The sequence below is a fragment of the Schistocerca nitens genome, chromosome 12 (assembly GCF_023898315.1).
Source record: "Schistocerca nitens isolate TAMUIC-IGC-003100 chromosome 12, iqSchNite1.1, whole genome shotgun sequence".
Taxonomy (NCBI): Eukaryota; Metazoa; Arthropoda; class Insecta; order Orthoptera; family Acrididae; genus Schistocerca; species Schistocerca nitens.
The window spans coordinates 141,621,238-141,635,242 of record NC_064625.1 but is presented as its reverse complement, the minus strand read 5'-3'; the positions used below and the strand labels follow the sequence as shown (position 1 = coordinate 141,635,242).

Below are 14,005 nucleotides of genomic sequence, written 5' to 3'. Positions count from 1 at the left end.
ATTGCTTCTGCAACAGCGACCTGATCCATTTTGTGTTTCATGGGGGATCAGTACCATCACTTATTAATTTATGTGTTATATACCTCTCAATTGCTGTCAATTCTATCTCTTTGAAGTCATTCCACATCTTTTCTACGCTAATTTGATCAGATCAGGAGGGGTGGAAACTGTCTCTTAAAAAGGCATTAAGAGCATTTTTTATCTTTTTTAAGTAGATGTACTTTGCATTTCTTTTTGACGGTTGTTGGTGTTACTGTGCAAGTGACACATTGTGTTACCCCACGTTGCATGAAAACGTTGCATTCCACACAGCTGCATTCTCACAAAGCAGAAATCACATGCTGTACAAGGAGGTTTCAATAATGTACAGATGACCTGACAGGCCCTCTAGGTGTATTCTTTTCAAAGAAGAAGAAATTAAGAATAAATTTCTTGTCAATCCAGACCACACACTCTCGTACAGTGAGTGCAATGTCTGTTCATGCACAACACTCAGTTTAACAGTATCCCAAATTTGGCATTTCTGTGTATTCATTGCACCTTGTCGTGCCTCAACACTCCATAGAAAGTTGCCCGGTGACATGTTATCAATGTCAGTTCATACCAGAAACCAAAGAGCAAATTCAGAACATTGCTGCAGATCATGAGGTTTCAGTTGCTGCACTGTCTGGATCTTGTACAGGTTATTATTGTTGTGGTCTTCAGTCCAGAGACTGGTTTGATGCAGCTCTCCATGCTACTCTATCCTGTGCAAGCCTTCTTCATCTCCCAGTACCTACTGCAACATACATCCTTCTGAATCTGTTTAGTGTATTCATCTCTTGGTCTCCCTCTACGATTTTTACCCTCCACGCTGCCCTCCAATACTAAATTGGTGATCCCTTGATGCCTCAGAATATGCCCTACCAACCGATCCCTTCTTCTAGACAAGTTGTGCGACAAATTTCTCTTCTCTCCAGTTCTGTGCAATACCTCTTCATTAGTTATGTGATCTACCCATCTAATCTTCAGCATTCTTCTGTAGCACCACATTTCGAAAGCTTTTATTCTCTTCCTGTGTAAACTATTTATCGTCCGTGTTTCACTTGCATACGTGGCTACACTCCATACAAATACTTTTAGAAATGACTTCGTGACACTTTATACTCAATGTTAACAAATTTTTCTTCTTGAGAAACTCTTTCCTTGCCATTGCCAGTCTACATTTTATATCCTCTCTACTTCGACCATCATCAGTTATTTTGCTCCCCAAATAGCAAAACTCCTTTACTACTTTAAGTGTCTCATTTCCTAATCTAATTCCCGCAGCATCACGTGATTTAATTTGACAACATTCCATTATCCTCATTTTGCTTTTGTTGATGTTCATCTTATATCCTCCTTTCAAGACACTGTCCATTCCGTTCAACTGCTCTTCCAAGTCCTTTGCCATCTCTGACAGAATTACAATGTCATCGGCAAACCTCAAAGTTTTTATTTCTTCTCCATGGATTTTAACTCCTACTCCGAATTTTTCTTTTGCTTCTTTTAATGCTTGCTCAATATACAGATTGAATAACATTGGGGACAGGCTACAACCCTGTCTCACTCTCTTCCCAACCACTGCTTGCTCCTCGACTCTTATAACTGCCATCTGGTTTCTGTACAAATTGTAAATAGCCTTTCGCTCCCTGTATTTTACCCCTGCCACCTTCAGAATTTAAAAGAGAGTATTCCAGTCAAACTTGTACGGGTAGTAATGTAAAATAGACCGCAAAACATTCTGCACCGTTGACCGCGGGATGGCCAATTCTTGTGATATTGTACGACCACTAGCACTACCTGGGCAATGCAGTGCGTGGTCAGTTACAGCAACAGCAACCTCGTCAATAAATTCCTGTGGTGTAGAATGCCTTAGTCTTCCATGTGCCACTCCAAGCTCATCTGTGTTTTCAAATTTCATTATCATTGTCCTTAAACCATTGAATGCTATCCGACCTCTTCTCAGACTTTTCAGTCAGCAATACTCTATCAGTGCAGCTCTGTAATTGTACCCATTAACATAAAACAGTTCCACTGGCAGTGAAACCATACCGTTCACTCACATTTTGGCTTGTCAAATGACAGTGTGGATGTCGCACTGTCATACAAATAGTGTACAGCACCAGATTTGCAACTGGTGACCACAACTGAAACTCATTTGTTTTCCAACATTATTCAGTTCTGCAATAACGCATTAGCATATCTACCAGGCTGCACTGCTATATAATGATTACAACCCACACTGGACATCTGTGAGTAGCTGCACAGAGACACACAATGTTAAGTTTGTAATGGCTTCGTAGTTCTAAATCCAGGTTTGAAATCCAGTCAGAAGTTTCTACAGGAAAATCGTGAAGGTCTTCCATTTGTTCCTTTGGATGCTTTGAGGCAACATTCAAGTGTTATATGAATTCCTTCTCTAAATCCTCGCACAAACGAAAAAATGGCTGACATCGAAATAAGTGTCCAAGGAATAGAAAAGCAACTGGAATCACTCAACAGAGGAAAGTCCACTGGACCTGACGGGATACCAATTCGATTCTACACAGAGTACGCGAAAGAACTTGCCCTGTCCGCCGCTCGTGGTCTCGCGGTAGCGTTCTCGCTTCCCGAGCACGGGGTCCCGGGTTCGATTCCCGGCGGGGTCAGGGATTTTCACCTGCCTCGAGATGACTGGGTGTTTGTGTTGTCCTCATCTTTTCATCATCATCCAAGGAAGTGGCGAAATTGGACTGAGCAAAGGTTGGGAAATTGTACGGGCACTGATAACCACGCAGTTGAGCGCCCCACAAACCAAACATCATCATCATCAGAACTTGCCCCCCTTCTAACAGCCGTGTACCGCAAGTCTCTAGAAGAACGGAGGGTTCCAAATGATTGGAAAAGAGCACAGGTAGTCCCAGTCTTCAAGAAGGGTCGTCAAGCAGATGCGCAAAACTATAGACCTATATCTCTGACGTCGATCTGTTGTAGAATTGTAGAACCTGTTTTTTGCTCGAGTATCATGTCGTTTTTGGAAACCCAGAATCTACTATGTAGGAATCAACATGGATTCCGGAAACAGCGATCGTGTGAGACCCAACTCGCGTTATTTGTTCATGAGACCCAGAAAATATTAGATAAAGGCTCCCAGGTAGATGCTATTTTTCTTGACTTCCGGAAGGCATTCGATACAGTTCCGCACTGTCGCCTGATAAACAAAGTAAGAGCCTACGGAATATCAGACCAGCTGTGTGGCTGGATTGAAGAGTTTTTAGCAAACAGAACACAGCATGTTGTTATCAATGGAGAGACGTCTACAGACGTTAAGGTAACCTCTGGCGTGTCACAGGGGAGTGTTATGGGACCATTGCTTTTCACAATATATATAAATGACCTAGTAGATAGTGTCGGAAGTTCCATGCGGCTTTTCGCGGATGATGCTGTAGTATACAGAGAAGTTGCAGCACTAGAAAATTGTAGCGAAATGCAGGAAGATCTGCAGCGGATAGGCACTTGGTGCAGGGAGTGGCAACTGTCCCTTAACATAGACAAATGTAATGTATTGCGAATACATAGAAAGAAGGATCCTTTATTGTATGATTATATGATAGCGGAACAAACACTGGTAGCAGTTACTTCTGTAAAATATCTGGGAGTATGCGTGCGGAACGATTTGAAGTGGAATGATCATATAAAATTAATTGTTGGTAAGGTGGGTACCAGGTTGAGATTCATTGGGAGAGTCCTTAGAAAATGTAGTCCAGCAACAAAGGAGGTGGCTTACAAAACACTCGTTCGACCTATACTTGAGTATTGCTCATCAGTGTGGGATCCGTACCAGATCGGGTTGACGGAGGAGATAGAGAAGATCCAAAGAAGAGCGGCGCGTTTCGTCACAGGGTTATTTGGTAACCGTGATAGCGTTACGGAGATGTTTAATAAACTCAAGTGTCAGACTCTGCAAGAGAGGCGCTCTGCATCGCGGTGTAGCTTGCTCGCCAGGTTTCGAGAGGGTGCGTTTCTGGATGAGGTATCGAGTATATTGCTTCCCCCTACTTATACCTCCCGAGGAGATCACGAATGTAAAATTAGAGAGATTAGAGCGCGCACGGAGGCTTTCAGACAGTCGTTCTTCCCGCGAACCATACGCGACTGGAACAGGAAAGGGAGGTAATGACAGTGGCACGTAAAGTGCTCTCCGCCACACACCGTTGGGTGGCTTGCGGAGTATGAATGTAGATGTAGATGTAGATGTAGATGTTTGTTGCTCGTTGCCGCAGTCACGTGGAAGGGAGAACTTGCATACTATTGGTGCAGCAACACTCCACATCTGCCTTGGCCAGTTCTGATCCAATTTAGTGTATGCCAGCATCATAAGGGTAGATAAAAATTTTTGGTTGCTCACAGAGAATATTGAGTAGTTGGTGACACTTCATGTTAGACTGCTCCTGTCATTGATTGTTCCTAATCCTTGCTTGTTGAAGTTATTATCCTGCAGGCTAATTGCTGTGACCCACATCTATATCTACATCTATGTGATTACTCTGGTATTCACAATAAAAAGCTTGGCAGAGGGCTCAATGAACCACCTTCAAGCTGTCTCTTTACTGTTCCACTCTTGAAAAGCGCATGGGAAAAATGAGTGCTTAAATCTCTCTGTCCGAGCCCTGATTTCTCTTATTTTATTGTGATGATAATTTCTCCCTGTGTGCCGGCCGTGGTGGCCGTGCGGTTCTAGGCGCTGCTGTCCGGAACCGCGGGACTGCTACGGTCGCAGGTTCGAATCCTGCCTCGGGCATGGATGTGTGTGATGTCCTTAGGTTAGTTAGGTTTAATTAGTTCTAAGTTCTAGGGGACTGATGACCTAAGATGTTAAGTCCCATAGTGCTCAGAGCCATTTTCTCCCTGTGTAGGTCGGTGGCAACAGAATGTTTTCGCAATTGGAGGAGAAAATTGGTGATTGAAATTTCATGAGAAGGTCCCGTCACAATGAAAAACGTCTTTGTTTTAATGATTGCAGCTCCAATTCACGTATTGTGTCTGTGGCATGATACGTGATAATATATTTTGTGATAATACAAAATAAGCTGCCCTTCTTGAACTTTTTTGACGTCATCCATCAGTCCCACCTGATGCAGATCCCACGCCGCACAGCAATACTCCAGAATAGGGCGGACAAGTGTGGTGTAAGCAGTCTCTTTAGTAGACCTGTTGCACCTTCTAAGTGTTCTCCCAATGAATCGCAGTCATTGGTTTGCTCTACCCACATAATTAACTATGTGATTGTTCCAATTTAAGATATTTGTAAAACAGTGGTTTTGTAGACCTCAGTTGCTGCTGTTTTTAATAATGAAATTTCTGAATGAATTGGCAATTCTGGGTTGCTTTTTATTCTTGTTCACATATTCAAAATCAGTTATGATTTTTTTATGGACAGTGGTGGAATATTACCAAGGACCAGTAGCCAATGCATGTTTGTGGGACGAATACACCCTGTGATTGCTTGATTGAGCTGTGTCTCGATTATTTTAGAGCGAGCACTGTTTATCCAGGTATTCTGCAACTGAGTATGAAAGAACTAAAGCTAATGATTTGAGAACTGTTGCGCTGTCCCAGGTAGTTCCCATTAACTTATGGATTATATTGTTGTGAGTTTTGATTTTAATTGCCACATTCTGGAGTTGGATTTTTAACGTGAAAGACCTGTCAAAGGTCATGTCTAGGTATTTTTGAGTGTTAAAATATTGGAGAGTCAGATTCTAAATGCTGTGTCTAGACAAGACAGTCTAGACACAAGGGAGGTAGCCGAAAGGGCACGTGTCAACTCAAGCCGTCTTGCGTTAAGTCTGAAACAGGATACTCTATGAATGCTATAAAGAAAAGAACGGAGCTTCTCGTATACTTAACTTTTATTCACTTCTGCGGTACATCGCTCTTGATAATACAAGTGAGACTCTCTCCAGATATGGTTAACTGCGCCTTGCTAGGTCGTAGCCATGGACTTAGCTGAAGGCTATTCTAACTGTCTCTCGGCAAATGAGAGAAAGGCTTCGTACGTGTAGTCACTAGCAATGTCGTCCGTACAACTGGGGCGAGTGCTCGTACGTCTCTCTAGACCTGCCGTGTGGTGGCGCTCGGTCTGCGATCACACAGTGGCGACACGCGGGTCCGACATGTACTAATGGACCGCGGCCGATTTAAAGCTACCACCTAGCAAGTGTGGTGTCTAGCGGTGACACCACACTAAATATGGTAGGTATGTAGTTTGCTTGTTTAGTCCATAGGTCGAAAGTTTGATGCCAAGTCTTTTGAGGATTCAGTCGAAGAGAATTATGTTTGAAGTATTTGTCCAATCTCTTCAGGCCTGATGAGGTTAGTGTTGCTTCAGCTTCCCTAAAGCTTGGATCCTGAGAGATTAAAGCAACATCATCAGTGTAAATAAATTTCCTACACTTTGTTTCTGGAAGGTTGTATGTATAAAAAGTAAGAAGAAGTGGGGCCAAAATAGAAACTTGTGGGATACCATCATTTATTTTGTGAAATAAAGAATTTAATTTAATTACTGTCTGTCATTTGGAATCTCTGTATGGTTCTTACATCAAAATGTTCTCCAAAGATCTGTTAAAAGATGGTATAGGCATTACATGGACTTACAATTCTTATTCTTTGAGCTTCACTATTTAGAAAACTGACAAATTTTGCAAGATTTCCGCATGTGTTCGTACAGCAGTCCCCTTAACTTTGTGATCCCCATTCTAATTGGTGAAAACAGTATATAACTTACACGTGTAGTTTCAGAACATATATTCAGTGTTTGTCTTTGGTGAATTATCTAGTAAATTAGAGCAGCAGGCAATGATTCTCAGATTCAGTATGATTATAGTTCAATTTATTGTCTTAAGATATACATGCCTGCAGTGTCGTAAATGTAGTACCACAGGTCCAAAAAGTAATCATCATCTCTCTTAAGATCGGTTTGTCCCATTAGAGATCTTCCTCCATCTTTACAACTGTTTTACTCATTCTAGGAGGCCTGCAGTTTAATATGGAATTAAAATAGTAATGCATCTAGATTTTTCCCATATGTGGTGTTGCCAAAGATAAAAGCCACATTAACTACAAGAATAAATTTACAACACTCCGAGGATAGAATCCCAAACCTGTGAACTTGTAATCTGTCACATAGGCATCAAAGTGCTGTAGATTTATCATAATTTTATTTCAAAAATGTGAATACCTTTGGCTTCAAATGTTCATGACAGTGTGTCTTAGTTGTAACGTAATAATGCTAAATCTGAAAAAGTTCTTGATATTCACAGTTGTATGTGTTAAATATATTTAACATCTACTTTAATACAATATGTGTTCAATAGTAAAAGGACAGCACAAAAAATAGTTACGAATTTTGAACAGTTAGTGTGCAGCTCACATGATATTATGGTGGTAACAGAAAAAATGTCAGAAAGTGCATTGGATGTAACCTTACATCATGTCAGCTCAGTTGACATGTTTTACCACAATGTTGAAAATATATTTACAACTCTTGTGAATCTCTGTGGTGGTCTAGAAAGTTCGCAGCTTCTACATTGAACACCAGATGTCAGAAGCAGCTGGAATTGGTGTAAAAATGTCTGTTCACTCAAACACCTACTACTGGCACTTCGTAGACATCAAATTGCACAAGCAGACATTATACTGCATTATGGATGCTGATCTACACTTTGATGTTGTGTTTTATATGTATAAATTGGCTATGAAAGGAATTTAAATCAAAATTTCATCAGTTTGCTGTTGTATTTGAATACAATAATTCTTTTTGTTTCTTTAATTCAGTAAATACAACTAAATTAAATTGATTTATGTTTCTGTACCACAATACCAGAATAACAGTATTTAAAGTAGAAAGAATTCCAACCACAGATTTCTGCAAACAAGTTATAACTTTGGTGGGGAGGGGGGGGGGCGATAAAAAAATAAGTTTGCATTTATAGTGGTTACCTATGAGTTTCATAAATGGTACTTTTAATTACATATACTTATCCAGAATCACCACTGTTACTATGTCCAACATTTTTCTTCTCTTCAAAACCGTGTTTAACTTCATTTGCTCTCATTGATGTCTATTCAGGCATAGTTCAGTCCTTCCAAGGCTAACCAGAGTGTACATGTCTGTGGCACAACAAACAGTTACATCTAGAAAGTGGATGAATATTCTGTAGGCAGGGTTACAACTCAAACAGTTTTATATTGCGATCCAGCTAAAGAGAATGTCATGTGTATGAAGTGACAGCAGAGCTCGCAGGAAACATAAAGTGATACTATTTATTTGTTAATGTATTTTGTTTACACAGGCAGATTTTAATTATATTTAACAAACTTTTGTCCAGAGTCACAGTTTTCTTGAATGTGATTGCATTTCATTCAACATCATATTATTGTACCGTTCTGTGTACAATCATGACAGCACATAAACACATTATTACTCCAATTTGTATGCTGTATCCAATAACCGAGGTTAATACTTGAAAAATACTTTTGTATGATAGGAAAGTGTTTAACTCTAGAATTTCCTTTCGTTTGATGTGTGTGCTCCACAAAAGAATGAAAATTCCAAATCCTATCTGTAGTCTGATATGTCATTTAATTGTGTCTGTCTAATTGTGCACATTATTTGTAACATATAGGCATCATAAGTAGGCAGGATATGTAAACTAGCTTCTGGCTTTACTTTTACCATATACCTTACCTCTGCTTCATTTAGTCATTGCATGGTACATCCTCTGAAACTCTCGACTATCTCTGGTTGTTTCAGCTTGCCCAGATTCCATCTCTTTAATTTCCCATCCTTTGCACCTTATTGTGATAGCTCTAATCAAGTACACTATTGCCCACTCCCAGAAATTGTGCCTTTGCTGCAGTCCTTACTAGTATACCTGTATTGTGGCATATCAGCAATGTAAGGAAAAGATAACTCACCATAAAGATGACACTTCGAGTTGCAGACAGGCACAACAAAAAGATGCACAATAGCTTTCAGCTAACGCTGCTGGAGATGACAGACGTGTGTACGTGAGGTGTGCTTGCTTGCACGAATGCACGTGTCTGACGAAGGCTTTGGTTGCAAGTTGTTGTGTAAGTGTCTTTTCATTGTGCCTTTTTGCAACTCAGTGTGTCATCTTTACAGTCTGTAGCAATCTGTTTTTTCATTGTATCATGGGTATTCCAACCTGGAGTTTCCATTGTTTGTATTGTGGCATACTTTCCTCCCCCCTCCTCCTTCCCCCTCCGTCCTTAAGAAACTGCTGCACGCACCTGTACACAGTTTCTGAGGTATTAAATGAAAACCTGTCATATACCTGTGATACAATAACATTACCATTCAGGAAATTTTCAGATTTTCGATTTTGAACTGACGCAAGAAGATATGGATGAACTAGATGCTCTTGACAAAGGACCAAAGGGCCGAATGTTTAATGATGCTATTGCACCAGAGTAAGTATTCTCTCTTCTCATTGCTTTATTCGTTACTGTGTATATGTTGGTTGTGAGTCTATGGCAGCCTAGCAAGTGTGTTTTCTACCTTTATATAATAGTACAAGGTGTATTCAGAAACTAAGCACTATTCAGTCACAAAAAGAAAAGACACAAAATCTATAATTTTCGTTTCAATAGGGTCTGCAGGTGCAATGAATTTATTGAATGATTTCATGATGCCTTCTGCTGCTATTCACTTTATTTTATGTGTGATGTACGAGTTTGGCCTCAGACCATTTTCAAGTGCTAAAATGGAAGCATTATTACGTTGGATACATTAGTGTCACTTGTGATTTTGGCAAAGGAGCAATTCATGTCTCTAGATATATTGGGCGCATTATAACTTACTTTGTGGACAATTCTTTAATGGTATATTGTGCCATGTATGTCCTTGTGGCTATGACTGCATGTAATTGTCATTAAATAAATTAGTAAAGGTTTCTTGATACCTCCGGTTCACATTACTTTCAAACAGTTGTTGCAAAGCTCTTATATATAAGTTCGATGTTTTAATGTATTTAACACTAGGGAGATTATAATTTGTTCTCAATTACATTTAATTATTGTTCGTCACTGGTATAAATATGAGTGTAAGTAATTTCTTTAAAGTAACTTGAAAATATTTTCTCTGCTCTTGTGGGAGCATGTCAGTTTTGAATAGTTGTTATGAAGATCGTATAAAAGTAAAATTAGTCACAGTACTCTAATGAAACAGTATTGAAAATTATGAAAATGGGCTAAAAACTGCTTTATAGTTGCATAATGTATCACATTACAGTCATATTTATTAATGAGTGTAGCAATAATTATTTTGTATTCTATGTTTCTGTAATGCTTAGTCATAGAACTGGTGAAACATTGTCTAGGAATCTTCGATTTCTTTCTTCTGAGAAGGAAAGTTGCTATTCACCATGTAGTGGAGATGCTGAGCTGCAGATAGGCACAACAAAAAGATTTTCACATTTAAAGCTTATGACCAATGGCCTTTGTCAACAATACACACACACACACATACACACACACACACACACACACACACACACACACACACACACACACACACGCGCGCGCGCGCACACGTACACACGCACATGCAAATGCAGCTCACACACACGACTGCAGTCTCAGGCAACCCAAACCACACTGTGAGCAGCAGCACCAGTGCATGATGGGAGTGGTAAGTGGGTGGGGGAAAGGAGGCTGGGACAGGAGGGGGAGGGATAGTAATGGTGTGGATAGCCGATTTAGAAGAGATAGGGGATCCAGTATTAGAATCGGAATTTAAAAGAGCTTTGGAGGACTTATGGTCAAATAAGGCAGAAGGGATAGATAACATTCCATCAGAATTTCTAAAATCATTGGGGGAAGTGGCAACAAAACGACTATTCACGTTGGTGTGTTGAATATATGAGTCTGGCGATATACCATCTGATTTTCGGAAAAGCATCATCCACACAATTCCGAAGACGGCAATAGCTGACAAGTGCGAGAATTATCGCACAATCAGCTTAACAGCTCATGCATCGAAGCTGTTTACAAGAATAATATACAGAAGAATGGAAAAGAAAATTGAGAATGCACTAGGTGACGATCAGTTTGGCTTTAGGAAAAGTAAAGGGACGAGAGAGGCAATTCTGATGTTACGGCTAATAATGGAAGCAAGGCTAAAGAAAAATCAAGGCACTTTCATAGGATTTGTCGACCTGGAAAAAGCGTTCGACAATATAAAATGGTGCAAGCTGTTCGAGATTCTGAAAAAAGTAGGGGTAAGCTATAGGGAGAGACGGGTCATATACAATATGTACGACAACCAAGAGGGAATAATAAGAGTGGACGATCAAGAACGAAGTGCTCGTATTAAGAAGGGTGTAAGACAACCTTTCGCCCCTTCTCTTCATTCTGTACATCGAGAAAGCAATGATGGAAATAAAAGAAAGGTTCAGGAGTGGAATTAAAATACAAGGTGAAAGGATATCAATGATACGATTCGCTGATGACATTGCTATCCTGAGTGAAAGTGAAGAAGAATTAAATGATCTGCTGAACGGAATGAACAGTCTAATGAGTACACAGTATGGTTTGAGAGTAAATCGAAGAAAGACGAAGGTAATGAGAAGTAGTAGAAATGAGAACAGCGAGAAACTTAACATCAGGATTGATTGTCACGAAGTCAATGAAGTTAAGGAATTCTGCTACCTAGGCAGTAAAATAACCAATGACGGACAGAGCAAGGAGGACATCAAAAGCAGACTCGCTATGGCAAAAAAGGCATTTCTGGCCAAGAGAAGTCTACTAATATCAAATACCGGCCTTAATTTGAGGAAGAAATTTCTGAAGATGTACGCCTGGAGTACAGCATTGTATGGTAGTGAAACATGGACTGTGGGAAAACCGGAACAGAAGAGAATTGAAGCATTTGAGATGTGGTGCTATAGACGAATGTTGAAAATTAGGTGGACTGATAAGGTAAGGAACGAGGAGGTTCTACGCAGAATCGGAGAGGAAAGGAATACGTGGAAAACACTGATAAGGAGAAGGGACAGGATGATAGGACATCTGCTAAGACATGAGGGAATGACTTCCATGGTACTAGAGGGAGCTGTAGAGGGCAAAAACTGTAGAGGAAGACAGAGATTGGAATACGTCAAGCAAATAATTGAGGACGTAGGTTGCAAGTGCTACTCTGAGATGAAGAGGTTAGCACAGGAAAGGAATTTGTGGCGGGCCGCATCAAACCAGTCAGTAGACTGATGACCAAAAAAAAAGCCGACAGTGAAGTTCTGCAGGTTGGGCGGGGGAAAATGAGAGAAATAGAGATAAATAAATAAAAAAATAATAAAATAAAATAAATGACTGGGTGCGGTGGTGGAGTGATGGCTGTGTAGTGCTGGAATGGGAGCAGGGACGGGGCCGGATGGGTGAGGACGGCGGCCTATTTCTGTCCTTCTCTACTACTTCCTTCCCCCATCACCACCTCTTCCCTGCCAGCCGCGCAACCTGCAGCACTTCACTGTCTGACATCCCCACCATACTATCCCTCCACCTCCCCTCCCCAGCCTCCTTTCCCCCACCCTGTTGCCACTCCCATCGTGCACTGGTACTGCTGCTTGCAGTGTTGTTTCAGTTGCCCGAGACTGCAGACGTGTGTGAGTTGCGTTTGCGTGAGTGTGGTTTGTACGTATGTGTGTCTATTGTTGACAAAGGCCATTGGCCAAACGCTTTAAGTGTGAAAATCTCTTTGTTGTGCCTACCTGCAACTCAGCATCTCTGCTATATGGTGAGTAGCAACTTTCCTTCTCAGAATATTGTTACATTCCATCCTGGATTTTCCATTGTTTGGTTCCATTTCTTTCTTCTTTAGAAAAAACTTTTTTTTAGTGGCTTTTACTTCCTGCGTACCTTCTTTGTTGTTCTAGATAATTGCTATTCATTTTATGTTGCTGATCATTTTATGTAATGTTGGATTAAATTTTTCAACCTGTCTGCTTTAGAAGTTCTCTACCTGTCAGTTGATCCAGTTAGTAACAAGTTTTGAGTTTGTCATGTTCAAATAATTGACCACCAATCCATTTTTTAAAATGCAACAAAAGGTAATAACCACCAGGTGCAGAGTCAGAACTGTAGGGTGAATGATCAGAAAGTTCCCAACACAAACAACGAATCTTCTCATCAGTACAGGCAACAGTGTGTGGGCACGCTTTGTCACGAAGGAATACTACCGCACATGACAATTTCCTCACACCGTTAATGTCGGACGGTATGTCTCAGTTTGGTGTGCATTGCCCATTACGTGTCAGCTGTAATTATTGAGCAGCATTCCATGAAATCAACCTAAAGCATGCCTTTCTCATTCCAGAAAGTTGCAGCCATAATTTGCAACTCGAGTAAGAAGATTATGCAATTATTTTTCTTTGCAAATTAAATGTTAAAACTGCACTGACTGCTCTTTTGATATTATGTCGGTGTAGGGCATCTGAATCTAGTTGCCTGTAACAGTGAGAGACAAATTCTCTCCATGTTGTCGGTACTGGACATTCTTTGCTCTTTGCTGTAATGGATGGGTGTCACAGTTCATCATTGGGAGGTGGGAGAACATTGCTTCGGTCTGTCAGGATGATATAGCTGCTCTCCTGCCCAGGTACTGTGGGTTCGGTCAGCAGGCAGGGCTCGAGACTGTCAGAGGTGAGGTCAGCTGCAGCGAGACCAGTAGGTCGCAGTAAAACTATTTATCGTTACGTCGAGCAGGAGCCGATACGGGTGCGTGGTCTCCTCTGTCGAGTGTGATCGGTCCACGACAGCTTCCTATCCGGAGCAGAGAGGATGGTCGTGCTGTAAAGCCGCATACTCTGCTGGGAGTTGGTGTGATGACAAAGCCGGTGCCCGTGCAGTGCCCTCGTGTGCCAGTGACTGCACTTACTACAACTTGTGTCAACTTGGCAAAGGTTTTGTGGGCAGCCCGGCAGTGTTG

General features: G+C 40.9%; 1 protein-coding gene across 6 annotated transcripts in view; it reads left to right on the top strand.

Moving 5' to 3' along the window:
• LOC126215266 (1,5-anhydro-D-fructose reductase-like) overlaps window positions 1–14,005 on the top strand; it is a 103,849-nt gene that overhangs the window by 82,956 nt on the left and 6,888 nt on the right. For all 6 annotated transcript variants that reach the window (XM_049941950.1, XM_049941945.1, XM_049941946.1 and 3 more), the window contains exon 7: window positions 9,398–9,495. In XM_049941950.1, the coding sequence (XP_049797907.1) occupies window positions 9,398–9,495 (98 nt within the window). The remainder of the gene's footprint in view (window positions 1–9,397; window positions 9,496–14,005) is intronic.